Source organism: Chrysochloris asiatica, unplaced genomic scaffold, assembly GCF_000296735.1.
Source record: "Chrysochloris asiatica unplaced genomic scaffold, ChrAsi1.0 scaffold00280, whole genome shotgun sequence".
NCBI lineage: Eukaryota > Metazoa > Chordata > Mammalia > Afrosoricida > Chrysochloridae > Chrysochloris > Chrysochloris asiatica.
In genome coordinates this window covers 3,156,123-3,183,735 of record NW_006408798.1, presented here as the reverse complement: position 1 = coordinate 3,183,735, position 27,613 = coordinate 3,156,123, and the positions used below count along the sequence as shown (strand labels likewise).

Sequence of the window (27,613 nt, the reverse complement as noted above, 5' to 3'; positions counted from 1 at the left end):
AGCCTCAGAAACCCTGTACAGGGTCGCTGTGAGTTGGAATTAACTCCACGGCACACAAGACACCATATCCATATGTATAGGTCAAGTTCATCAAATTGTAGCAAGTTACATTTGCTTCATTTACCAGACTTCTTTATCTTCCTCTAGCTGAGCTCTGGTCATTAATCCATAGATGCTAGGTCAGATGGGTGATATCTGCAAGTTTGGATGTTCTTATGCATCTCCCTCACTTTGTATCAACTGAATGCTTCACTCTCAGCTCTAGTCCTCCATGGCTAGGTCAGTGCCCATGGGCTCAGGAGTTCCCAGGTCTCCCCAAATTTAGCCAATCAGCCCTTGCTCTTTTCTTTCTCATCTCAATGTAGACGGGAGTCTATGGAACATGGTAAAACTCAGCCCATGTCTTCATTACTGTCTTTCCCCCACTTCCATGTATATCAGCACAGTCACCAGTGAGCTTACCTGCTTGCTCATGTGTTCCCTTTGAGTTTCAGTATTAGAGGGAGGTTTGTCCTGAAGGAACTTGATTGCTTGCCATTATGGGTCCCTGGTGAACAGCTTGCTTATTCTTGTAACAGCCAAACAATTGTGCTGATAGTGTTATAATGGTGGTGGTGGTTATGTGCCTTGGAGTTGGTTCCGACTCATAGCGAACCCTGTACAGGGTTTCCGAGGCTGTAAATCTTTACAGGAGCAGAAAGCCTCATCTTTCTCCCGTGGGACAGCTGGTAGTTTCGAACTGCTGACCTTGCGGTTCACAGCCCAATTCATAACTACTAAGCTACCAGAGCCCCTCTTTATAATGGTACGGCATATATATAACCTTTAATACACATGTCTTGATAGTCATAATTAAATGTCTGTGCCTACTGGCTTATGAATGTACTGTACTGTACTTTCTGTCATTATTTTTAATGTGAAGTTCTCCTATTTAAAAACTTAAGTTTACCATAAGCATACCAGTGTATGCTTCAAATCTTAGGCAGCAGCATCCAATCTCATGTGTCACACGTCTCTTTGAGTGTTATAGCTTTATCTGTTTAATTTTCTTTAGAAAATATTACCATGATGTGCATCATGGTTCCCAAATCCAGCAAAACCAATGCTAGTAATAGCAGCAGCAACAGGCAAAGGCTAAGTATCAATTTGGTAGTGAAACAAGGTTATTAAAGCAACATTAATGTGGAAAATAAGTGAATGTGATTATTACGAATTTAAATATGTTCGCAGAAAGTACAAATCACAGAATGTCCTATCTTTCAGAGTATGTCGAGGATGTTAATGATGCATGACGTATTTCGATACACTTGATAGGATAGACGGGAGTAATGTGCCATACACGATGGTACTTAACAACAACAATAATTATCTTCAGATCATTACGGATGTACTAAAGTTGTTTTCTGCAGTACAATGAACTTCATTTTGGGGTTTGTATTAAGTGCACAGTTACATGGCCTGCTATACAATATAGGAGCCCTGGTGTGGCACTGTAGGGTAATCAGTGGTCTGCTAACCAGTTCAAACCCACCAAGGACCCTGTATAAGGTCTCTTTAGAGTTATATTGTATGGGTTTCAACATACAATATAACGTGTCATTTTCTCCTTTGTTTCATATGTTGTTGTTATGTGCCATAGAGTTGGTTCCAACTCATAGCGACCCTGTACATCTTTACGGGAGCAGAAAGCCTCACCTTTCTCCCACGGTACAGCTGGTAGTTTCGAACTGCTGACCCTGAGGTTAGCAGTTTGATTCTTAACCACTACGCTACCAGAGCTCCTTGCTTTACATATAGGAGGAAAAATGTGATAAAGTTTAACACATCCATTTTCTTACAACATTGACTATGAAATCATGTGATAGACTTGCTTGTCCTATAAAAATGTGTACAAAATACAGGAATTTTAAACTTTGAAGGACACTTTGGTGTGAAAATCTTCTAATTCATTTTATTTTGTCTTGTGTCACATAGAGAATATCTGATTTTGGGTATAAAATATTGACTTAATCTTATAATTATGTCTTATATGGGTTGTTGTTGTTGTTAAGTGCTGTCGAGTTGGTTCCAATCCATAGCGACCCTGTATAGGATTTCCAACGAGCGGCTGGTGAGCTTGAACCACCTACATTGCAGTTCAAACAGACATTGCAGTGTCATTGGAAAAGATAGTATTGTCTATAAAAGGGAGATTTTGCTCTTTGCTCTATCTTGTCTTTTTCTAAACCTGTTCCTTAAAATTTGAGTCCATTATGTCTGACGATCTTACATATATAAGCCGTAATTGTGCTTTCTTTCAAAAAGTGGTTCTTAATATCCAGAGCTATTTCTGATACAGTGCTGATACGGGTTTGTTTTTTTTGTTTTTGTTTTTGCTGATACGGGTTTTTGACCTTTTTTTTCTTTCTTAATCATACTTGTTTGGAAGAATATTATCTGTATTTATCCATCTCCCCAAGAGGGTAACACATTTTAGCTATCTTGTTCTATTTTTTTCCATTTGAATATTTTATAATCTTTATGAGAGTACGTTTGTGGTATATTTTGTTTATTTTTGCATTTTAATTCCTTGGTTTTTTTTCCTGCTCTCAGTATGGAAATATATTTTATACAAATCTGAAATTGTCCAGTTTTGTGGTGGAAGTGTTTGTTTTTTAATGTGTGTGGCAGCCTTTGTATCTGCATTTTATTGAGTACAATATTGTTATGAATAATAGCTTAGGGCTCCTTTGTGTAATAATTTGATATGATTGATTGTTCAGCTTTGGCTAAAATTAGCACCTGATTATTCTGTTTAAGATTATAAAAGCTGGCACTTAGGTACTAGTTATTCTTACTCTATATATGGTACGTCTTTACTAGTTGCATGTCTATTCATTCTTAAGTTAGAATCTCAGTAACATCTTTATCGTGTACTGTTCCCATTAGTGTTATTTCTTTGTTCTTGATTCAAAGTCTTAGGAAATACATCAGTAGTTAAAGAGAAGCTTGTGACTCTTAATCCCAGCTGGCCTCCTATTTTTCCTCTGCAGGACAGCCCATGTATTCTCGTGAACATGGTGCTGCTGCATCCGAGCGACTTCAGTTGGGGACGCCGCCTCCTCTGTTGGCAGCTCGTTTGGTGCCACCTCGCAACCTCATGGGATCCTCCATTGGGTACCATACCTCAGTTTCCAGTCCCACCCCTCTGGTTCCAGGTAAGCTGTTGTTGATCTTTTTGTGCCTTAAGTTAACTAGTCTAAGAGGTAGTCTGGCATTCTGATCTGCTGTCACAAATTTCCTTTAAAACTCTCAGGTAGCTTTCTTTTCTGTTTCTCTGCTTCTTTGGTTTTGTCCCTAGTGGCTGCTAGATGATTAGGCCTCTTGTGTGTCTGTCATCTCTGGTGTCCTCTGTATTTACTTTCAGTGCCTCGGTAACAAAAGTCATGTTAATTATTTAAGCTAGTTTTTATTAGGTATATAGAGCATAATATCGACACCAAATTTTCTAGTTAGTTATGCATTACAAGAAAAACTAGGTTAATAGTTTTTTAGAATAAAATAAACATTTGGTTTCTTGCTGATCATGGATGAGCATACTTTTTTTTTTTTTTGTCTGCCCCTTATATGGACTGTAATATGAGTTTCATGAAAACTCTTTCCTTCAATTCACATGTGCTTTTTGAGGATCCATGAAGTGCTTTGTGGATGTCTCATGAGGTTTCAAAGATTTTTCACTTTACCTTTAGCTCTTAGTTCATCATAGTTAGCTGGAGGACTGTTAAAGTTTCTTGGGGTTTGTGTATTCCCAGGAATTGTAGAAAAGGTCATTTGATTGTATAACTTATTTAAAACTTTCCGCAGTCTTAACATAGGGGATTTTCTGTTAAGAGTACCAATGCTAACTGAAAACTTTTCATCACAGCTTATGGGTATTATACTCTGAATCATAGAAGTGATTGATCAATAATAAAAATTTGAATATACCTTGTTTATAGCTGAAATTTAATATGAACAGCAAAAGGATTTTTTCCTTTTAAAAAAAGATGCAAGGAGTTCTAAATTACAGTGATAAAAATCAGTGTCTCCAGTTAATCTAAATTAACCCTTTGTTCATTTTATGTAGACTGAAGCATATATGTACCACATAGTGACCAGTACTTTTAGATTTTTTTCTAAACCCGAAATAGTTATTTAGTGTTATAAATTTTTAAATTTAAAGTTGTAGAGAAAAACACATGAAGGTAGTGTTACAGTGGCATTGATCACGAGAGTTGGGATAATTATATTTATAAATGTAAAATTTAAATCTTAACTTGTTCCATTTGAAATATGTTTTATGTGTGAAACCAGCTATTATTTTCCCAATTTGAAGTTCAGATAACAAAGTGGATTTTTTTCTAATTAAAATTTTGCTAATTGAAAAAGGAATTGGTAAAACATAAATTACATTCATGTACATGAAATGTATCTTAAAATGGGCATTGGCATTTGAATTTGATTTTTTAAATGTGGGCATTGGCATTTGAATTTGATTTTTAATATATAGAATAAAAATGACTACATTTCTAAATCTGGAAATAATATCATTATTTATTAAGAGTAGGTTTATCAGTGTTTTGTGATGGGAACTTTTTCTTTCACTTCCAAAAGATGCATCTTTGTACTGTAGCAAAGAGAAATGCATATGGCTTGATATAATTATATTTGCTGAAGAAAACAATTTAGCAGTAGTTTATTGCATAGTAATGAGAACTAGTTCAACCAGTCTCTTGATTTCTTGTTGTTTTGTTTCCCTTCAGATACATATGAACCTGATGGTTATAACCCAGAAGCTCCTAGTATTACCAGTTCTGGTAGATCTCAGTACCGACAGTTCTTTTCAAGAACACAGACACAGCGTCCAAATCTGATCGGCCTAACATCTGGAGATATGGATGCAAATCCAAGAGGTGAGAACTTGACATTTTCTTGAGATTAAGCATTATGTAATAGCTAGGCATGGCACTGAAGTGATATGCGCTGGACCACAAGGTCATTTGAATTGCAAGGTTGGTGGTTCAAACTCACCAGCTGCTCTTCAGAAAACCCTATACAGAGTCACTGTGAGTCAGAATCGATTTTGACTGCATTTAGCAACAACCACAGTATCTAGGCATAGTTATTGCATTTATACTTCTGACCGCACTTGAAGAAGAAATTGAAGGCTTTAAGTATTTATACACTATTATTTTTAAGAGTGCTGTGTAAGCATCTCAAATTAATGTTTTGAATAATTATTGCTACATTTTATTTAAAAGCTATAATTAGAATATACTTACTTAGAAATGCGTTCTTGATAGTAATAGCAAATGCTTATGTGTGGCACTTACAACATGTATGTACTGTACTGTACTTTCTATCATGATTGTAATGTGAGCTTTCCCTACTCATAAAACAGTGTATGCTTTAAATCATAGGCAGCAGCATCCAATATACTAGTAACCCAATCTAATAGTGATGTTATTTAATTGTTACTTTAGTAGGCCTTTAGGCTGCTTCTGTTACTGAACTAGATATTGGGTATAGAGAGATGAAAAGGCCTAGTCTCTTGCCCTCAAATTGATCACTGAAGAGGCTACGTTATATTTTGAGAGGTATACTTCATAAAAACAACTTTGAGAGTTCAGACATTGTAGTTTTCTTTTGCTTATTTTAGCACTTATGATTAAAACTATGTATTAGGAGTGTCCTGGTGTAGCGCCATAGGATAAGCACTCAATCTCAAGGTTGGTTTGAACCTTGAGCAGTTCAAACTTATCAGCTACTCCTTGGAAACCCTGTTTCAGAGTCGCTATGAGTTGGAGTCGACTCAGTGGCACTTGACAACAACAACAACACTAGGACGCTTTTAAAAGCTTAGTCACTAAAACCTAGAAAAATAAATAAAAATAAATGTAAGCAACCATTTACCTTTAGTATAGATTAATATCACCCAGCCAAAAAGAACTGTTGGTAAAAAGATGTTTAATAAAATTCTAGTTTCTTCTGGAGTCCTGGTGTGGTGCTTAGGAAAAGCCCTTGATTGATAATCAGAAGATTGGTGGGTGGTTCAAACTCAAAGGCCTCTCCTTGGAAAACCTATGTTGTTGTTAAAGTACTGTCGAGTTAGTTTCAATTCTGAGACACCCTGTATAGCGTTTCTGAGGAGTGCTGGTGAGTTTAAACAGCTGAACCTTGTGGTTCAAATGGCCCTTGCAGTCCAGTGCATTACCCCATAGCACCACACCAGGAAATTAGATTTACAATATTTAATTTTTTTTAAACGATTGCCTATGAGCCAATCCAACACTTTTATGATTAATCATATGGTGAACGTTTTTAAATTAGTATAGTGCTTACGAGTTGGGCTGCTAACCTCAAGGTCAGCAGTTTGAAACTACCAGCCATCCTGTGGGAGAAAGATGAAGCCTTCTGCTCCGGCAAATCTTTACAGTCTCGGAAATGTTTTATATATATTATTGTCTATTATGCAAAGCCATTTGAACTGCAAGGTCGGCGGTTCAGTCTCACCAGCTGCTCCTCGGAAACCCTATACAGTATCGCTATGGGTCAGAACCGACTTGACAGCACTTCACAACAACAACATGGAAGAAGCTTTGGTGACTTTGTGGGATAAGCACTGAACTTCTAATTACACAGTCAGCGGTTCAGGCCTATCAGCAGAGGCTTCCTGGTCCTATAAAAATAGTCTGGGAACCCTATATAGGGTCTCTGTGAATTGGAACTGACAATGGGTTTAGATTTATTGTCTCTTATGGTGGAGTCCTGGTGTGGTGCTGTGGGGTTAATGTGCCAGACTGCAAAGCCTTTTGAACTGCAAGGTCGGTGGTTCAAGCTCATCAGCTGCTCCTTGGAAACCCTGTACAAGGTTGCTATGGGTTGCAACTGACTCAGTGGCACTTAACAACAACAACATAGTCCTTACAATAGTTCCATGAAAGAGATATTTCTATTAGTTTTACAGATGAAGAGTCTTAGGAGATTAAAGAGTTTGCCCAAGGTCACACAGCTATTACATGGCAGAAATGAAATTTGTGCCCAGGCCTATTTGATTCCAACGAATTTGCTCTTACTCTCAATGCTGTAATACATATATTATTACCAGTTACTGAAATTTATGTTCTTAATAATTTCAAATCTTTCCCCCGTGTCACTTGCCTGGTGTGTTTGTACACTCAGACATGGCAATTCGTAAATTATCTCAGAAGTAAGGTAGTTTGGATATTATATGTCATTTTGGGCAAGTTGCTTGACCTCTCGTTGTGTCTCTTCCTTGTTATGTTGTCTTTAAGTGCTATCGAGTTGGTTCCAACTCATAGCAACCTGTACAGGGTTTCTGAGGAGCTTCTGATGGGTTTGAACTGTCAATCTTGTAGTTTCCAGTCCAGTGCTGATCCTACAGTGCCATGTCAGAGCACTTCAATAAAAAAAAGCATTAGACAGTGTCAAGTGGTAAGAGGTAATGTTAGTGCAAACATGTTAGCACAAACATAGATAATGTTAGTGCAGACTAGAATGCTTTATGCAGTTGTAAGAATTTTTTTTTTTTCTATTAGGTCTTGAAAATATAAGCCCTAAACTGGTTGGAAGACTCTGACTTGTTAGTTTGGAAAAATTTAAATCTACTTTGGCCATGCTGTATTAGTCCCTAGAAAAGGATATCATATATCGTTAGTAAATAGAGAGTCAGTGGAAAAAAAGGAAGACCCCCAATGAGATGGATTGACACAGTGGTTGTACCAATTGTTCTCAAACATAATGATGATGAGGTTGGTACAGGACCTGGCAGTATTTTGTTCTGGTGTACATAGATTGTGTGTTTGTGTATATGTATGTATGAGAGCGTCATAAAAATTTTGGAAAAATTCCATGATCTTTTAATTCCATTTTCTATAAATGTTTTGAAACCCCCTTTTCTGTCGAGTTGATTCCAACTCACTGTGTCTCTATAGGACAGAGTAGAACTGCCTCTTAGGGTTTCTAAGGCTGGAACTCCAGGGTAATGTGCTGGACCGCATGGTCAACAGTTCAAACCCTCCAGCCACTCCTGGCAAACCCTGTGAGTTGGAATCGACCCGACAACACTTAGCACCAATAAGAATATTTTTTATATTTTAAAGCTTTTATTAGGAATTGAGTGATAGTTTACAGGGCAGATGATGATCAGTTTTGCACTCAACCCGTTGTATTTTGTTTCATTGCAATGATTACAATCTCTTCCATGCTCCACCGGTTAACAGTATTTGCCTCTATCCTCCTCTCCCCCCCTTTTTTTTATGGCCGCAAAACATACAGAAAATATTTATTTGTTTAAAAGACCACATTTTGCAAGCCAGCCTCCTAGCCGCCAGCACACAGCCTTTCTCTTTCCATAAGTCTATAGAGTCGTCAGCTGTTTTGTGTCTCCATGCCATCCCCTCTGCCTCCATCTCTGGTGTCGCTGCTTCTCTGGTTAGGATCCCACGCTCTGCTCATGTTCTTCCCTCTTGATGGTCTTAGGGTCTCTGTTCTTGGAATGAAAGATTAATTACTACCCCCTTTTTGTTATACATCTTCTACCTTTACAGTTGTGACAATCACAGTTAGTCATGATAATAGTTACTAACTATTGAGTCAAAAGAATCCTATCCCCATCTTCCTCCATCCCCTTTCACCAGACCCATTTAGACAAAAGAAAAACTTGGGGATTCCACCCCACCTACCTCACTCTGAAACTAAGCACACTCTTTGAAAACTTGTAAGCCAGCTATTTTGGGTTTTTATAGCCTCACTCTCATTTTTGGTAGCCAGTGTCTTAAGTTGCCCATCCAACAACAAAAATAACCTTTACAAAAGCAACTGCCACATCTTTGCCTTGCAGAGCATCTGGTGAGTTTATACCACAGACCTTTTCATTAGCTTCTGAGTGCTTAACCACACTGGCCAGTAGAGTTCTTAAATACATAAAACCCACTGCTGTCAAGTTGATTCTAACTCATAGCGAGTAAACTATGTATGGTTTCTGAGGCTCTAAATCTTTACAGGAACAGAAAGCAGCCTCTTTCTCCTGTGGAGCAGCTGGTAGATTTGAACTGCTGATCTTGTGGTAACCCACAAGACTATTTTAAATACATAATGTTGTTGTTAAATGCCATTGACTTGATTCAGACTCGTAGGGAATCTGTGAAGCCTGTGAGTGATGGAACTGGATATGGCTGCCTTGGTTTTCTTAGTCTTGCAAATTTTCCGCCTTTCACAGGATGCAATCTTTACCACTATCTACTATTCACAGTAGTGGAAAATGCTTGCATTTTCTCTGACAGATTTCCACTTTACACGGGTTCTGGTTTACTCTACATACCAGGGGCATTAAAACAGTTTGTGAGGAAAAGTAACGAAAAGGTAATGGAATCTTTCTATGAATTTTGTGAAACCCCCTCCTATGTATGTTGTTATTGTTATGTGCCGTGGAGTTGGTTCCGACTCATAGCAACCCTACACATAGCGAGGCTGTAAATCTTTACGGGAGCAGACCACCTCATCTTTCTCCTGCGGAACCGCTGGTAATTTCGAACTGCTGACCTTGCGGCTCATAGCCGGATTCGTAACCACTATGCAACCAGAGCTCCTGCAAAACCAAAATCATGCTAATTACCATTTAGTTGGTTCTGACTCATAGCGACCCTATGGACCAAGTATAACTATCCCACAGTGTTTCCAAGGCTGTACATCTTTACACAAAAAATCTCTTCTCTTGTGGAGTGGCTAGTAGGTTTGCGCCATCACAGCTCTCTTTGCACTACTCAGGGGTTCTTATAGAAATATAAGTGCCATCAAGTTAGTTCTGACTCATAACCACCCTGTATAGGAGCACCTGGTGGATTTGAACTGCTAACCTTGGAGTTAGAAGTCCAATGCTTATCTGACACCACCACAGCAGCGTATATGTAAATATGTATCTTAAAAAAAAAAAACAAACGCTTGAAAGTAACATTTGTAAATTCTTTCTATCTAAAAGTAAACAGTTATTGTTAAAGATATCGCTGTTGTTGTTACGGTGCCATCTAGTCAGTTCCAACTCATAGTGATCCTATATAGGGTTTCCAAGGAGCGGCTGTTGGCTTTGAACCACTGACCTTGTGGTTCAAACTGACCTTGCTGTTTAGTGCTTATTGTGCAGTGCCACACCAGGAATCCTTAGATGTAGAAGCACAATTAAATGATCGCATATAAGAAAAGCATAATTGCATAGTATCTAAATATCAAGTCCATATGATGTGGTGACCTTGTGGAAAAACATACATCAGGAGGCACAAATAGTGTCAAGATGTTACTTTATTAAATGGTGCTCAGTTTGATCATTTGCCTAAAGTGATACGTGATAGATCTCTCCATTGTGAAGTAATTTATGGAGTGATGTTTTGGCTCCTTGTGAATTACATTGTTTTCCAACAGCCTTTCATCAGTAGTTTCTTGTATCCATTGTTGATGCTTGTTTGAATAACTTATTACATTAGAGCTTGCCTTTTACTCTTTTAAACTTAGATACTGTTTTTAGAAAAAGGAAGTCATTGATCATTTCTTCATGCCTATAGGTGTTTCTGAAAAGGAAGTGGTAGTAAATGATATTTGCATTGCTTTTTCATTTCATTAAATATTTTTAATCATTTGAAACTTTCCAAATAAAATGCATTACCATTAATGTGAATTTTTGTTTCCAACAGCTGCTAACATTGTCATCCAGACTGAACCACCAGCCCCTGTTTCAATTAATAGCAACATAACCAGAGTAGTTCTTGAACCAGATAGCCGAAAAAGAGCTATGAGTGGTTTGGAAGGACCGCTTACAAAGAAACCTTGGCTGGGAAAGTAAGATATTTTCTTAATCAGTAACATCTAACCAGTGTTTGTGTGGTTATTTTGTTTTGCATTAGTAAATTTATAAAATGAAAAGTGTGATTGTTCAGTGCTTTTTAAGCTGTATAGAAGTTAGGGTTTCAAGAAAGTTTTAGAAATCAAAAACCAGAATATTCATAATTGTTATTGTTAGGTGTTTTGTAATTTACATCTACATATTTATAGGCCTAACCCAATATTACAAATTATCGGGATGCTGAAAATGAATAAGAAAGATGGAAAGGGGTCTTAAAAGCTTACGTAAGGTGCTAATATTAGTCTCTGTTTGTTTAGAACAGGGGCAGAGAACCTTTTTTCTACCAAAATTTATAGTATCATTCGTGAGCCATATATAATTATAATTAACCTGCTATATTTGGTCAAACACTGAATTAACTCACTCCTAATCTGACTGCTCTGGTAGCGTAGTGGTTACGAATCGGCCTGCGAACCTTAAGGTCAGCAGTTCGAAACTGCCAGCTGCTCCGCGGGAGAAAGATGAGGCTTTCTACTCCCGTAAAGATTTACACCCTCGGAAACCCTGTACAGGGTCGCTATGGGTCGGAACCGACTCGACGGCACTTAACAACAACAACAATCTGACTGCTGGAGTCCTGGTGTTAATGCACTGGACGGCAATGTCACTTCGAACCACAAGGTTGGCTGATCAAGCTCACCAGCCATTCCTCAGAAACCCTATACAGGGTCACTATGGCTTGGAACTGACTCGATGGCACTTAGCCACAGTAACAACAGTGTGATAGCTAGAGTCCTGTTGTGGCATTGTGCATTAAAACTCTGGACTATAAGGTTGGTTTGAACCACAAGGTCGGTGGTTCAAGCTCACCAGCTGCTCCTTGGAAACACTTTACAGGTTTGCTGTGAGTCAGAACCGACTTGACGGCACTTACCAACAACAGCAATGTGTTGGTTGGAACTGCAGTTGTCTTGGGCAGGACCAGACCAAATGATTTCTGGCCACCCCTGACTTAGAGCAACAGAGGAAAGAGAGTCAGGAATAGAAAAAATATGGAATGGGTGGCTATAATTACCTCCAGGAACAACTGCTTCCTTTGCCATGAACCTTGCCATGAAATGAGAAGAACTGTATGGTTCCTGACTATCATCGTTGTTGTTGTTAAGTGCCATCGAGTCGGTTCCGACCCATAGCAACCCCGTGCAGGGTTTCCGAGGCTGTAAATCTTTATGGAAGCAGAAAGCCTTATCTTTCTCCCGTGGAACAGCTGGTAGTTTCGAACTGCTGACTTGGAGGATAGCAGCCCAACTCATAACCACTATGCTACCAGAGCTTGACTATCATTACTGAACATTATAATAAAACATTGTATAGCTTCCTGATCAAAAGGGGAGAAGTCCAGAACAGAATTTATAATTCTCATGGACACCAGACTTTCTAGAGCCACCGTGCTGATGAACCCCTGAAATTTATGCCCTGAGATAATCTATAATGCATAAACCAAAAATATCCCCTCAAATCTTCTTAAAAGCATTCAGAAGTGCCAATAATATTGGAACATTATGAACAGCACCAGAATATTATCAGATATAGTGCTGGGAGTTGAGCCCCTCAGGTTGGAAGACACTCAAAGTATGACTCGGGAAGAGCTGCCTCCTCAGTTGACCAGGATGATATAGACAGAATAAAGATTTGGGGGTCTTCATTTGCTGATGGGGCCCAACTCAAAATGATAAACATATGCAAACATCTGTTAATATTCGAAGCATGTGTTGTACTAAGTATGAATCTAGGAAAATTGAAAGTTGTTAAAAATGAAGTGGAACAGTTCAAATGACTTTGCAGTACAGTGCATTAACCCACAGTGCCACACCAGGACTCCTTGCTGTGTATACTTCCCATCAAAAATTTAATTAAACTTTATTTTAAAATATATGAGAAAAAGGTTGTGTACTTTGCAAAATTTGGACAAAGCATCATAAAAAGGTACTCTATTGCTTTAACATTAGATTCCTTGGTAATCATGGTAAATATTTGCAATATCTGGTTTTTTGTTTCATTGGGCCATTTCTTTTATTAATTGTCTGTTTGTCAGTCTTTTTCTTTCCACCTACCCCATGTAATAAAGGAGTTCTGGTAGCATAGTGGTTACGATTCGGGCAGCAAACCTCAGGAACAGCAGTTCGAAACTACCAGCTGTTCTGCAGGAGACAGATGAGGCTTTCTGTTCCTATAAGATTTACAGCCTCGGAAACCTTTTACAGAGTCACTATGAATCGGAATCTACTCCATGGCACATAACAACAACAACAACCCCATGTAATATGGATGATGTGAACGTTGGTAATTTCTGAAAAATGTTAAGGCTTTACAAAAGATACTTTGTAATAAGTACAAACTTAGATTCATTGTTGACTCTATTCCTTGGCTAAGTATGATGTGGGAGAATTAACCAACATCTATTAATATTCCTTCCAGGCAAGGGAATAACAATCAGAGTAAACCAGGATTCTTGCGAAAGAATCAGTATACAAACACCAAATTAGAAGTCAAGAAAATCCCTCAGGAATTGAACAACATTACCAAGCTCAATGAACACTTCAGCAAGTTTGGAACAATTGTGAACATCCAGGTAAATGTGGCTGTGTTAGGGACAGAATCACTGCATTTTATGGGTCTTGGAGAGTATTCCTGTGAGCTTGAGTTAGTGATTTTTCTGACCATCTCTGCTTAGTGTTGTATACACCAGTGTACTTATACAAGGAGGCTCAAAAAGTTCCATTATCTTCCATTCCAATTCCATTTATTTTGGTGATATTTTTGAAGGCCCCTCATAAAAAGTGGATGCTTTATAGTGAAATTGTTAAACTGAATTTATTCTTGTGATTTGTTTGTTTCTTCTTTGCAACCTCTTTCAGAGACACACTGGCTATTTAATGCAATTTTGTTGATAGTTTTATCACTGAACAAAGGAATGTTTTAACTGCTGTTGTGTTTTTACTGGATAACAGATGTTTAGTAATTTCTAAGATTGTAATCTTGTCTACTGACTTGACTTTTGTATTGTAAAATAGTAATTAGTTAAAGGTAGTTCCTGCCTTGGACAATTTTTGGTAGTATTCTATCCAAGATCAAACAGTTTATAGCTTTGGATTCTGCTGTCTACTTGTTAGATAATTAAATATGTGCGTTTGTGACTGGGGGTTAAGGGTATCTAACGGCCAAAATTTGATTTGTTAACCTTGTTACGTAAGTGTTGCTATCAAACCAAAATAACAGAATTGAGAACTGGTATTATAGGTGTCCGGCTGCTAATCAAAAAGTTAGTGGTTCCGACTAGTGTACTAGTTTCGTGGGAGAAAGACCTGGCAATGTACTCGCATAAAGATTATAGCCTAGAAAGCTGTACTGTTTCTATAGGATAGAACTACCTTTCACATGGGGTCACTACTAGTGCCAGCAACAGCACTGTAGGACTTAGTATTTTATAGAGTTTAATCTTATTTTTCTCCTGATTACTGAAGTAGTAGTGCATGTTTGTTGTTTTTAAATGCCATCGAGATGGTTCCAACTCATAGCTACCCTATTTTATAGGGTTTCCAAGGAGCAGTTGGTGAGTTTGAACCACTTGACTTTGTGGATCAAACTGACCTTTTGGTCCAGTGCTTATTAGTTGTACAATATTTGTAATTACTTTAAATACAGGTAGAAAAACATTACCCAAATCTCTCTACTGAGCAATAAAAATGGTTTATCTTTTGATGAAAGGGTACAGTTTGAAATTTATTTCTATAGAAGACTATACATACGTATATATATATATGAAATGTGATCACATCTAGTTTTAAATTATGTTAGTTCTTGTAGTGTTTTCCTGAATTCTTCTAAAATGTTTTCTGTATTCTTGCTTTCTTCGATCTTTCTGTAAGACCTTTGAAGGTACCTAAATATCATCTTTTGAATTCTTTTTCAGTTAGTTGCGCTACCTTCTCTTCCTCAGAAATGTTTCCTGGATCTGTATCTTGGTCATTTGTTTGAGCTAGTCTCTCTTTTTTCTTTGTGGGAGCTAAAATGGTCTGTTGTCTTTGTGCATTGTGCTGTTGGACCTGGAGAAGAGAAAATGCTCAGTGGCTCCTGCAAGGCAAGGAGCTCTTGAGGTGGATGTGGGTGGGATGTGACAGCAGATTTCCTGGCCCCAGATGGAGTCCCTTTTGGCTCTAGTGTTATCTATTATCAGGCACTCAGTCTGGAAGTAGTTAGTAGAGACCCTTGATGGTACTTGTTTCAGTGTCTGTTAGGACCATGGGGCAGCTGGTGGCAGGGTGACTGGTTAAATTTTAGTCTGGTGACTCTGTGGGTTCTGCAGGCCTAGAACCAAAGCAACACATTTGAGTCTCACAGAGGCATGACTCCCTACCATGTAGCTTCGAACTCCCAGAGAGCAGAGTCTACACTGGGGTTAGATGAAGATGGGAGCTAGCTACAACTTTGGTCACCAGGAGGGTGTGGGGGAAAAAAGAAGGAATCACACTTTTCCAGTTGCCTGTGTGACTCTGCTCACAAGATAGTCATATTGTGTCTGGCCTGCCACGCTCCAGTCTCCCTCCCTCCCTGTCGGTGCTTAATTCTCCTGCCAGCAATCAATCCATCCACCTCTCTGACCTTTCTTCTGAAGTTCAGGTTCCCTGAATTTTCATCCCTGTCTTGTTTAATTTGGGCTTTTTTTAATCTTTGTTGTAGAGGTCCATATATTATGTCTGCCTAGTCTGCTATCTTGCCAGAACTCATCCCCTCGATCGTTACATATTCTTTATGACATTTAAATTTTTTAGATGGCTTAATGCAGAATCGATGGGCTCAGATGTAGCAATGATTGAGGTTGGTGCAGGACCAGTTAGTGGTTCGTTCTGTTGTGCATTGGGTTGCTATGAGTAGGAATGTTGACTCGATGGCACCTAACAACAGCAATAATATAGAATAGTTACTTATTCTCTGTTGTTAGAAATCTATGTTGTTTCTATTATCTAAAAACAATACTGTTAGCATTTCTGTGAGTAAACCTTTTATTATTTTTTATGATATTACTGAATTAAGGTATATTAGCATTTTTGTTAATTTAATAAATACTATTAATATAAAACAAAACATTTGCCACTGTAGTCATTTTACTTTACATTTACAATTTCATGATATGCACTACATTTTTCATATTGCATAACCAGTAGGGAAAAAACCAGTTTGAAGCCTGTTTTTCAGTGGCTGATATTTTGGAACTAGATTTTCAGGCCTTTCTTCCTATGTAGAGTTGAACCTGTAACTCTTCTAGGTTGTCAACAATAAAATGTTAACCTTTTATACCAGAATATACTATCCAGGACTCCCTCTGGTAGCCACTTTGTTGTTGTTAAGTTCCATTGAGTTCGTTTTGACTCATTAGTGATCCTGTATAGGGTTTCCCAGGAACAGCTAGTGAGTTTGAACCTCCAGCTTGCAATCCAATGCTGATCCTATAGCAGCACTCCAGGACTTGTAGCCACTAAGGATGCACTAACTTGCCAAGTTGTACCAATTGATATCCCCAAATATTAATATATTGTAAGTGTATTAACACTGTAATATTGATCTACTAAGACTTAAAAAAAAAGTTTGATAGGTGAAAAATTATACTCATTTTAATTTGCTTATATTTTTATTACCATTAGCTAGAGTCTTCTTAATATTATCTAGACCATCTTCCATTCTTTCACATTTACCTATCCATTGTTTTTGCCCTTTTTTGAGGGATTTGTTTCTATTATTGATAATGCTTTACCAAATCCGTGCTTACACTATATGTTAAAAATGTATTTTTTGTCATTCATTTTATGGCATGTTTTGCTTGGCAGAGGTCTTAAATTTTTATATAGTCCAATTTAAATCATTTTTGTCTTTATGAATTGCATCTTTTTATATATGCATAAAAAGCCTTTACAAAATAAGGTTGTTCACCTTATATTTCCCCCTGATTTTTATAGTTTTGTTTGTTTGTTATTATAAAACAGTTTTTCTTTGAAATTTATTTTAAGATAACGGGGATATAAAAAGTTAGGTAAGCATGTAACCTAACTTTTCCACAGTGCTTATATATTACTAGGATGAATTAATTATTAAATAATTTTTCCTTTTCTTATATAATTTTGAAACGTGCATGTCATCTTTAGTCTTTGTAGACCTTGACTCAACAAAGAATTTAGAATGGATTTCTGCACAGTGTTTTCTGTTTCTGAATTCATTGACTTATTTGCATTCAATTATTTGTTAATTTCTGTGTTTTTGTTTTACTTTTCTGTTTTTCTTATAGGTTGCTTTTAAAGGTGACCCAGAAGCAGCTCTTATTCAATATCTCACCAATGAGGAAGCCAGGAAAGCCATTTCCAGCACAGAAGCAGTTCTAAATAACCGATTCATTCGAGTCTTATGGCACAGGGAAAACAACGAACAACCAGCACTACAGCCCCCAACACAGCTGCTCCTCCAGCAGCAGCAAACGCTTAGTCACCTCTCACAGCAGCACCATCACCTGCCACAGCACCCCCATCAGCAGCAGGTGTTGGTTACTCAGTCACCTCCTTCAACAGTACATGGAGGCATCCAGAAGGTAAGCTACCTGTTCACATGGAATAAAAGCTCATCTGATCCTGTCAGTAGTCCTCAACTCATGCTCCTTGGATCCTACACCAGTACTACTCATAGTTCCATCTACAGACAAGCAGGTTTTGATCTCCGGGAGCCTATGAGAATAGCACATTTTTAGGGCTCACCACAACCTACTACTGAATCAGAATTTCTAGGGTGGGGTCCAGCAGTCTGCATTTTCAAAAGCTCTCCAGGTGACTCATATACTAAAGTTTGAGAAGCACTCTTTTCCATCAGAGCCACTTATCTGGGTCCAGATTCCTGACCCTCACCTCTTAAGCCTTGAGAGTCAATTTCTTGGGCTAGGACCTATTAATGTACATGTTTAATAAAACTGAGTGGTACTTATGCACACTAAAATGTGGTAACTGTGCATCACTTGGACAACTCTGAATCTAGAACTTGTTCCTGAGTTTGTGCTAGAATCCATCTGCCTTTTATCCACCCATTTGTTCTGCTTTTTCCCATATAGAAAATTTTGGCACCTTTTAAATCTGGAATTAGAAGCTCCATGAGAATTGAGATTTTTATCTGTTAATATTCATTCTGTCCCTAGTACCTAGACTAATGGAGGAACAAAAAAACAATTAACAGTATTTGCCTGTGTGAATGAATGTGTGCTCACATGTATTATGTTGTGATGTTTCAGACATTTAAAAATATAGATAACATTTATGTATGTACCACTCCACTTAAAATATTAAATCTTACAGATAATTGAAGCTGTCTGCCCTTTCTATTTCTTTATCTTTGTCCTCAGCATAATGTCTTTTGTAAATTCGTATCATGCCTAAGTATGTCTTTACATTTCTTTGGTAGGGTTATTGTTGTTAAGTACTGTTCAGTCAGTTCCAACTCTTCAGTGACCCTGTGTATAGGATTTCTGAGGTAGCTAATGGATTTGAATTGTCAACCTTGTGGTTCACATTCTAATGCTGATCCTATGTAACCACATTGATAATTTATGGTTTGTTTAGTTTTTTAACATGGTAAAAAATTATGTAACAAAATATTATTATTGCAGCTTTTATTTATTTATTTTTTACACTTAATTACCATTAAAGTAACCCATTCTTTTGAATTCCTTATTAGGTAGTTCCAGTGCCATTTCTTCCTCAAAAAGTTCTTCTGTCTCTGAATTCTGTCACTTGTTAGAATCACTTTGTCTTATTTCTTTTTATGGACTGAAATTGTATGCTTTCTTTAAGACATTGTGTTGTTATTGTATTTGTGTTTAATTGTTGATAGTTGGTGTGTTCTTAGGCACTTACTACCTGTCTCCTGTTGGGTGTGGTAGAGAATGTGAGTATGTGCACAGTTCTCTGTTCACTTGTAGCACAGTTGAGTTAAGGTTTGACTGGGGTTGTTTGCTGTCTATTGATGATCAAGTGGTAGAGGCATGGATAGTGGCCCTCTCACACCCAATAAGTTGGCTGGAGAAGGTCTGGGTGTGACTCAACTATATGGGCATGGTTGCTGTTTCTGTGATCCATTATTGTTGATTGTTGCTGGGACAAGAAAAAAAAAAGAGAGAAAAACAAAAAAGGAAAAAAAGGGAGAAAAAAACCCCAGGGGAAAAAAAAAAAAAAACAAAAAAGGAAAAAAAGGGAGAAAAAAACCCCAGGGGAAAAAAAAAAAAAAACAAAAAAGGAAAAAAAGAAGCAGTGGGGAAAGCTGGCAAACAATAGCAAGAATAAAAATGTAATAACAAAATAAGGAAAGTAAAATAAAAACAATTGAAGAGAAAAAGAAAAATATAAGCAAAACTAGAGAGGAGGAAAAAAGATAATAGTAAAGAAAACTAAGAAAAGATTCAAAAGAGAAAGAAAGGAAGGAAAAAGCAACAGAAGAAAAGAAAGAAAAGCAGAGAAAGAAAATATGAAAAACGAAGGGAAAGGAAAGGAAAAAAGTGGGAAAAAAAGAGGACCCAGCGAGGAGGAAACTGGTCTCAGGATACCTGGTATGGGTCAGTACCCTCTGCCAGCCAAGGAGATCCTGGAGTGTGTGTGGGAAGAATGGTAGTAAAGGGAGTAGGATGCCTGATCCTAGGTTCAGGCTTAGATATTGTCTGGGGTCAGGGCACCTGATCCAGAAGTCATTTGTGTCAGCTCAGAAGGTGGCTAGGTGAGGAGGTTTGATCCTGGAAGGCACTCTTTTGGTCATAGAGAGCAGATGGGATCAGGGCAGCTGATTATGTATGGAATGAGTTTTTCACTTTCCAGAAGTGATGACCAGGACCCAATACTTTGAGTTCTACTGTTCTGATGCAGCAGAGTTCCATCTCTTCTATATGCAGCAACCGATCCAGATGAGTATGTGGCTCTGACCTCAGGCAGGGTAGGGGTAGTGTGCATGACCCTGACCTAAAGTTAAGCAGGTGTGTCACCGGCCCATGGTAGGTGAGGGTTGGGACTGGCCACACTTCTGGTCAACAGAAGGGTCATGTGAACAAAGGAAGATCCCATCTTTTTTGTAGTCAGCCACTGGAGTACATTTGTGTTGTCAGGCCTGTGTCTCGATGGAAAGCTGCTTGCAAAAATTCAAAATAGCTGATAGTTCATCTGTCTGTCTCCTTACTTGCTGCTTTTGTTCAGCTTTTTCTCCTAGTTTGTATTTAGTCCTCTCCTCTGAAATTTAGGGTTCCAGGATTATCTCTCAGATTTTCATCTCTTGTGTCTTTTTTGTTCCTTTGCCCATTTTTTATTGTGAATTGAGTGATCATTTACATGGAAGACCAGTTTTGTTCTCTAACAATAGTATTTTGTTTCATTTCAATGATTACAATCCCCTCCATCACCATCGGTTAACAGTATTTACCTCTATCCCCGCTCCCCCTTTTTTTATTTGCTGTACACAAAAATACGCAGGATATATGATCATTTAAACAACCAAAAGGAGTCCTGGTGTGGCGCTGTGGGCTAACGCGTCAGACTGCAAAGTCGTTTGAACTGCAGTGTCGGTGGTTCAAGCTCATCTGCTGCTCCTTGGAAATCCTATACAGGGTAGCTATGGGTTGGAATCGACTTGACGGCACTCAACAACAATAAGGGCACATTTTGCAAACCAGCCTTCTGCCTGCCAGGACACAGCCTTTCTTTTTCCACAAGTCTAGAATCCTCAGCTGCTCCCTCTCACCTTGTCCTCATCTCTGCCCCCATCTGTGGTGTTGCTGCTTCTCTGGTTAGAATCTATGTTCCACTCATGTTCTTTTCTCTTGATGGTCCTCTGTTCCTGGAATATAAGATTAACTACCCCCCTTTTTTTGTTACACAATTTCTACCTTTACGGTTGTAACAATCGCAGTTAGTCACGATAAAAATTACTCACTATTTAATCAAAAGAATCCTCACCCCATCTTCTTTCACCAGACCCATCAAGACACAATAAATACTATTCGGTGTCTTCGCCCTTTTTTTGATTGAGTTATCTGTCTTTATTTTCACATTGTAGGAGTTCTTTATATATTTTGGATATTAAATATTTGATTTTCTCTCAGTCTGTAAGTTGTTTTTATTTTGCTTATAAAGTCTTTTGATACCCTAAAGTTTTCCATTTTGATGACCTCCCATCTATCTGTTTTATCTTTCATTGCTTGTGATTTTTGGTGTCATTATCTAGGAATTCATTGTCAAAAATTAGATTCTGAAGTTTTACTTTTTCTAGGAGATTTGTGGTTTCTTAGGTCTTTGAGTCATTTTGAGTTAATTTTCTTATGGTTTTATGTATAGCTCTAGCTTCATTCTTCTGCATGTGGAAATCTAGTTGATCCAGCACCATTTATTAAACAGATTCTCCTTTCCCTAGTAAGAACTTAGTACTTGTGTTGAAAATCAGTTGACCATGGACATATGAGTTTATTTCTGGACTCTCAGTTCTGTTCTGTTGGTCTTTATGTCTGTCGTTGTGTTCTTAGGCATGCTTTTAATCATTGTTACAAATGTATTTATTTTCATAATTACACAGATGATGAACAAGCCACCGACATCAGGTGCTTATGTCCTTAACAAAGTTCCTGTTAAACATCGTCTTGGGCATGCAAGTGGTAGCCAGAGTGATGCAGCACACATATTGAATCAGTCGGGTGGTGCTGGAGAGGATTGCCAAGTATGTATCTCTGTGAACCTCCAGTCTGTTTATAGAGTTGCTTAAAACAGGTTTGGTTTTTATAATTATACAAAGAAATTAATGAATTTATTACCATCCAGATTTGTAATATCTCACGTCCTCAGTCAAAACAAGCATGACAACTGACATAAATATGGCTGGTAAACTTCCCTAATTTCCATGAGTCAGCCAGGAATTTTCTAGTTAAATTTGTTTTTCTATTCAAGACAGGTTAGAATTTGAAAATCTTGGCCATTTATTAATGAGTTGTTATTGTTGTTGAGTGCCGTTGAGTTGGTTCCGGCCCATGTTGACCCTGTATAGGGCTACCGAGGAGCAACTTGTGAGCTTGAAGCAGTCCAGTGCATTTACCCACAGCACCACACCAGGACTCCTATTAATGAGTTGTTGTTAAGTGCCGTTGAGTCGATTCTGACCCATAGTGACCCTATATAGGGTTTCCAGGGAGCAGCTGGTGAGCTTGAATCACAGATCTTGCAGTTCAAACGATTTTTCAGTCTGACGCATTAGCCCACAGCTCCACACCAGGACTCCTGTTAATGAGTAGGTGTCCATATTAGCCTCTTTCTGTCATTCTTTTTTTTCTATATATAGGAAAATGATAAATCTAATTTAGGACATAGTGAAGTGATTCTATCATAATCCGAAGAATAAATTTGAAATATGGCTGAAGTACTTTCTTTTGCTTTCTGGAATGGCTCTAGCATGGTGATTATTTTAGAAAGATTCAGGAAACCCCTGAAAAAGAACAACTGTGAAGGAGTGGCACTAGCCCTATCAGACATTTAAAATATGACCAGATTTTTATAATTAATATAATTTAATATTGTTACATGAATACACAGGTCAGTGTAACAGAATTAAAAAAAATCCATAAAGCAGTTGCAAATGGGAATTTATTATATGTTAACATAGTAATCATTATCAGTGTAGAAAATGCAGACTTTTAAATAAGTGTTCGCGGGAGAAAGACGAGGCTTTCTGCTCCTGCAAAGATTTACAACCTCGGAAACCCTATATAGGGTTTCTATGAGTTGAACTTACTCCATAGCATTTGACAATAATTGGAATAACTATAAGAAAAAATATCAAATTCACTTTTAATTACTTCATGTTGTTGTTGTCGTTATGTGCCATGGAGTTGGTTCTGACTCATAGCGACCCTGTACAGGGTTTCTGAGGCTGTAAATCTTTATGGGAGCAGAAAGCCTCATCTTTCTCCCGCGGAACAGCTGGTAGTTTCAAACTGCTGACCTTGCTGTTTGCAGCCTGATTCGTAACCACTATGCTACCAGAGCTCCTTGATAATTACATCATACTCCATGATATATTCCAAATGGATTTGACTTTTAGATGCTGATAGAGATGTAAATGAGACTTTTAGATGCTGATAGAGATGTAAATGATACAACTCTCCTGAAAACAAATTTGATAGTAGCTAGCAAAATTATGTAAACTAGAAATTCTTCTAAGGATCTATCCCAAAGATTCACTAGCCAAAATGTGGAAAAATCTAAGGACAAGACAGACTGTTTATAATACCAGAAGACTGGAAACAACTCAACTTGCCATCAGTGCTATGTACACAAATGATGTGGAATAAGAATGTGCAGCATTTATACAGTTAGAGTAATACAGTTTTACAAAGAAATAAGTAATATTTTTACATGAAATCAAAGTGGAAGAAAAAATTAGGTTGTTACAATTAGTGGTGGAATCCTGGTGTGGCACAGTGGTTTAATGCGCTGAACTCTGTAATATTGGTTTGAACTGCAAACTCGGCAGTTAAATCTCATCAGCCTCAGAAACCCTATACAGGGTCACTATGAATCCGAACCGACCTCAATGGCACTAACAGTAACACCTATTAGTGGAGTGACCAAGAGAGTCCTGGTTTGGCACTATAGGATAAGACCTGCACTATTAAGGTTGGAGGTTCAAACCCACCAACCACTCCTTGGAAACCCTAAATCGGGTCTCTGTGAGTCGGAACTAACTTGATGGCACTTAACAACAGCAACAATTTGTGTAAGAAAGTAGGCGTCATTAATACATATAAATATTTACTTGCAGTACAAAAATTTATAAAAGGTAAACTGTACAATTTAAATATGTTAGAGCATCTAAAAGAGCTAGATGATTTGGACGGTGTCTTAATTTTGTAGATATTAATTGAAATTATTTAAATACTGAATATAATTATTGTTAAGCTAAAGTCCCTAAAATTGAAAGAAAAATGAAACATGTGGTATCATGTCTGCATAGAGAAGAGCTATTCTGAATGCTTTTAAACAAAGTGATTTGACTCTTTAATGGGATATGCTGTAAAGGACAAAAAAAACAATGAACAAAGCTCTTTTTATAAATCATATAGTTGGTATTCTGAAACTGATTTCTCAGTGTTGACAGGATATATCAGATGACGAATTTTGTTGGTATCTTTGACAAGATTTTTTGATTTGTTGCAAAGAGAGGAAAAATAAGTGTAAGTTAAAATATTGTATTCCTGAATTTGAATCAAAAGTATCAGTATAAACTCAGATTTTATTTCTGTTATAAACAGCAACCAAAAAGCAGAATGTTTCCTAATTCTATTCACTGAAAAGGTCTAGAAACTATAATCCAAGTGGTGGTGAACACCCCTACGGCCAAAACTCTAGATTTATTACTAGGGTTCTTAATGTTCCAGATGAGCATAGAATATTTCCTTAAGCTAGAAAGTAGGGAAGGTTGCAATGATCATAAGTTCTCAGAGGAAAATACCTCTCACCAAAGCTCGAGCTTTACCCCCCAATTGAAAGGAAATTTTGGGGAATACACAAGATGGATGACATAGCTTCTTTAACAAATAAGTGCTCACTAAATTATAGGTGTTGCCATTTTTATTTAAAAAATAATGGTAATAGTAACATGACTGCCAAGTATGTAGGCTATTCACAGTACTTGACGTTTTCTGTGTAGCTTAAGTAGCTTAATTTTTAGAACAATGAAGTATCATGGAAATTGAGAAATTTTATATCTGGAAGTATAATTTCCATAATTGAATTTTATGTGAATTTCTTAATGCTATTTCCTGCATCTCTTATATATTTAAAGCTTTTTTAAAAAAATTTAAAAAAAAACTAGAAGAAGATGGAAAATGCAGAATGCATTAAGAAAGAATCAGATAGATAGGAGTGTGCCACATAGCTATTCTATGCTTTCAAAAGGAGATGAATTGGAATATCATCTGATCAGAAGAGGAAAGGAATTAGTGAACTCATAGCACATTTGCTTCAGTATAATATTAAATTGTGACTATAATTACCAATCAAGTTTCCAGTTACTGGAAGTATAGATTCTTATTTAGACTTTATGGAAATTATAAATTATAAATATGTTACTCTCTAGTTAAGGCCCAGGAAAATACCTGTAGTTGAACAAGTTGAGTTTGTTACTTTGTAAGGAAGAGTGCATACATTGAAAATCATGGAACATCTCAGTGGGCGTTTAAAATAATGTATTTTAGTATTGGGCCTTGTGTTAATTGATTTTAAGGAAGGTTTGAGGAAACACCAATACTTCTATGTTGGGGTAGCTTAATCTTATTTGGAAGGAGAGAAGATTAGAATGAGTCTGATGCTATAATTAGTAAAAAAGTAACAGTCACTGTATTAGCCAGAGTAAAGGGATGGGATCTTTAGTTACTTTTTTTTTTTTTTTTTGGCTGCCTTAATATTTTACTGAGCGTGTCATTTAAAAATGGTGATGTCACAGTAAACAACAGTTTTGGTATAACAGAAGTTTCACAGCTTGAAACTTGTATTTCAAGTATTTTCCTATTTTAGTTAATGGTTTGGATACTATTTTTGTTTTTGTCTATGTGGAGTCATGTTTATGCAGTGGTGTCTCTGTCATGGTCATAGAGTGGCCTCATCTGATGTTAATCTTCTGTAAAATTGCTTGTGTTTAATAGGAGCACACTTAAGTTTTAGCTATGCATGTCACATCAGCTCCTAGATGGCTGTTGGTTCTGTTTTGTTTTGTTTTTTACTTTCTTACAATTATGTGCAAATGTTGTGTACCCATTGAGTCAGTTCCAACACGAAACAACCCTTTGTATGGTTTCCGAGAGCAACTGGTGGGTTTGAACTGCCAGCCTTGCAGTTAGCAGCTCAATGTTTATTCTACAGCACCACACCAAGACCCTATATAATTGTCAACATACAAAATGCAAAGTATATGATTATATTGAACAATGAAATTGTATTAATGAAAAATAATGAATAAATCTGTTTTTGTCTTTGGGTGACAATTGAATTTATGTATAAATAGCTAGTATTTGTAAATGAAATTTTTAAGTGTAAAAAGAATTAACTCCTAAAAGTAGAAATAATATACATTTTTAATGAAATATTATTTTAAAGCATTTCTAAGGTTTAATGTAATTATATTTATGTATTTTAGATATTTTCCACACCAAGCCATCCAAAAATGATCTACAGCTCCTCAAACTTAAAGACACCTTCAAAACTTTGTTCAGGGTCTAAATCTCATGATGTTCAAGAAGCTCTTAAAAAGAAACAGGTAATAACTTCTTTCTTTAAAGAGTAAAGGACCCAATGAATTCTAGTAATTATGTTAACATCTTTGAATGTGCTCATGTAGTGGAATTATACAAAAGTGATCATTTTGTTCCTTTTCTATTTATTGTGCACTTGAAAAAAAAGAAAAAAAAAAAACAATGATTTTTGCAATTGCCAGTCAGTGGCCACAGCAAACACAAGGAATAACATTTTAGATATAAAAATAAACAACACTGAGCTGTCATAATTTTATTTTTCCTTCCAAGAGAGACAGCACTTTGACTGAAGTGTTTCTTTTCATTTTAATTTCTTTCTGGTGTTTAAATTTCACAAAGTATGTTGTTATTAATGAATTTTTCTGTCAGTTTTTCATACTGTGGTGGCTTGTGTGTTGCTGTGATGCTGAAAGTTTAGGCTCTGATATTTTAAATACCAGCAAGGTCACCCATTGTAGACAGGTTTCAGCTGAGCTTCCAGACTAGGAAAAAGGACAAGCGGACTACTTCTGCATGTTTAACCACTGAAAACCTTATGAATTAGCAGCAAAACTTTGTCAGATACAGTGCTGGAAGATTAAAACATGATGAACAGCATCAAAATATTATCTGTATATAGTGCATGAAGATGTGCCCCAGAGGTTGGAAGGCACACAAAATATAACTAGGGAAGGAGCTGCCTTCTCAGAATAGTTTGACAATGATGACATGAATGGATTGCTTTTGGGAACTTCATTTACTAATAGGGCACAACTCAAAATCAGAAGAACAGCTGCAAACATCTATTAGTAATTGAAACACAGACTGCTTAAAGTATGAGTGTAGGAAAATTGGAAGTTGTCAGAAATGAAGTTGATTGTATAAAGATTGATATCTTAGGTATTAGTAAGCTGAAATGGACTGACTATACCAGGAATGACACATTGAAGAGGAATGGCATCACATTCATCATCAAAAAGAACATTTCAAGATCTATCTTGAAGTACAGTGCTGTTTGTGATCACCTATAGGAAGACAGTGAATACTGCCAGTATTCAAATTTAAGCATCAACCACTAAATCCAGGGATGATGAAATTGAAGAATTTTACCAACTTCTTCAGTCTGAAATTGTTCAAACATGCAATCAAGATGTATTAATAATTACCATTGATTGGAATGTGAAAGTTGGAAACAGAGAGGAAGGGGCAGTAGTTGGAAAATACGGCCTTGGTGATAGAAACAATGGTGGAGATTACGTGATAGAGTTTTGTTTTTTTTTCCTTAAATGCTTTATTGTGAATTATGTGATTGTTTACATGGGAGAACATTAGTTTTACATTCATTCTATCTTATGTCGTCTCATTGCCATGGTTACAATCCCCTCCATGCAATCCTTCCC

General features: G+C 37.1%; 1 protein-coding gene across 1 annotated transcript in view; it reads left to right on the top strand.

Moving 5' to 3' along the window:
* Nucleotides 1-27,613, top strand: part of RBM27 (RNA binding motif protein 27) — a 145,619-nt gene that overhangs the window by 83,039 nt on the left and 34,967 nt on the right. The window contains exons 9-15 of the mRNA XM_006874510.1: nucleotides 3,033-3,197; nucleotides 4,782-4,931; nucleotides 10,725-10,869; nucleotides 13,352-13,505; nucleotides 17,214-17,510; nucleotides 21,512-21,652; nucleotides 26,120-26,239. Coding sequence (XP_006874572.1) covers nucleotides 3,033-3,197; nucleotides 4,782-4,931; nucleotides 10,725-10,869; nucleotides 13,352-13,505; nucleotides 17,214-17,510; nucleotides 21,512-21,652; nucleotides 26,120-26,239 — 1,172 coding nt within the window. The remainder of the gene's footprint in view (nucleotides 1-3,032; nucleotides 3,198-4,781; nucleotides 4,932-10,724; nucleotides 10,870-13,351; nucleotides 13,506-17,213; nucleotides 17,511-21,511; nucleotides 21,653-26,119; nucleotides 26,240-27,613) is intronic.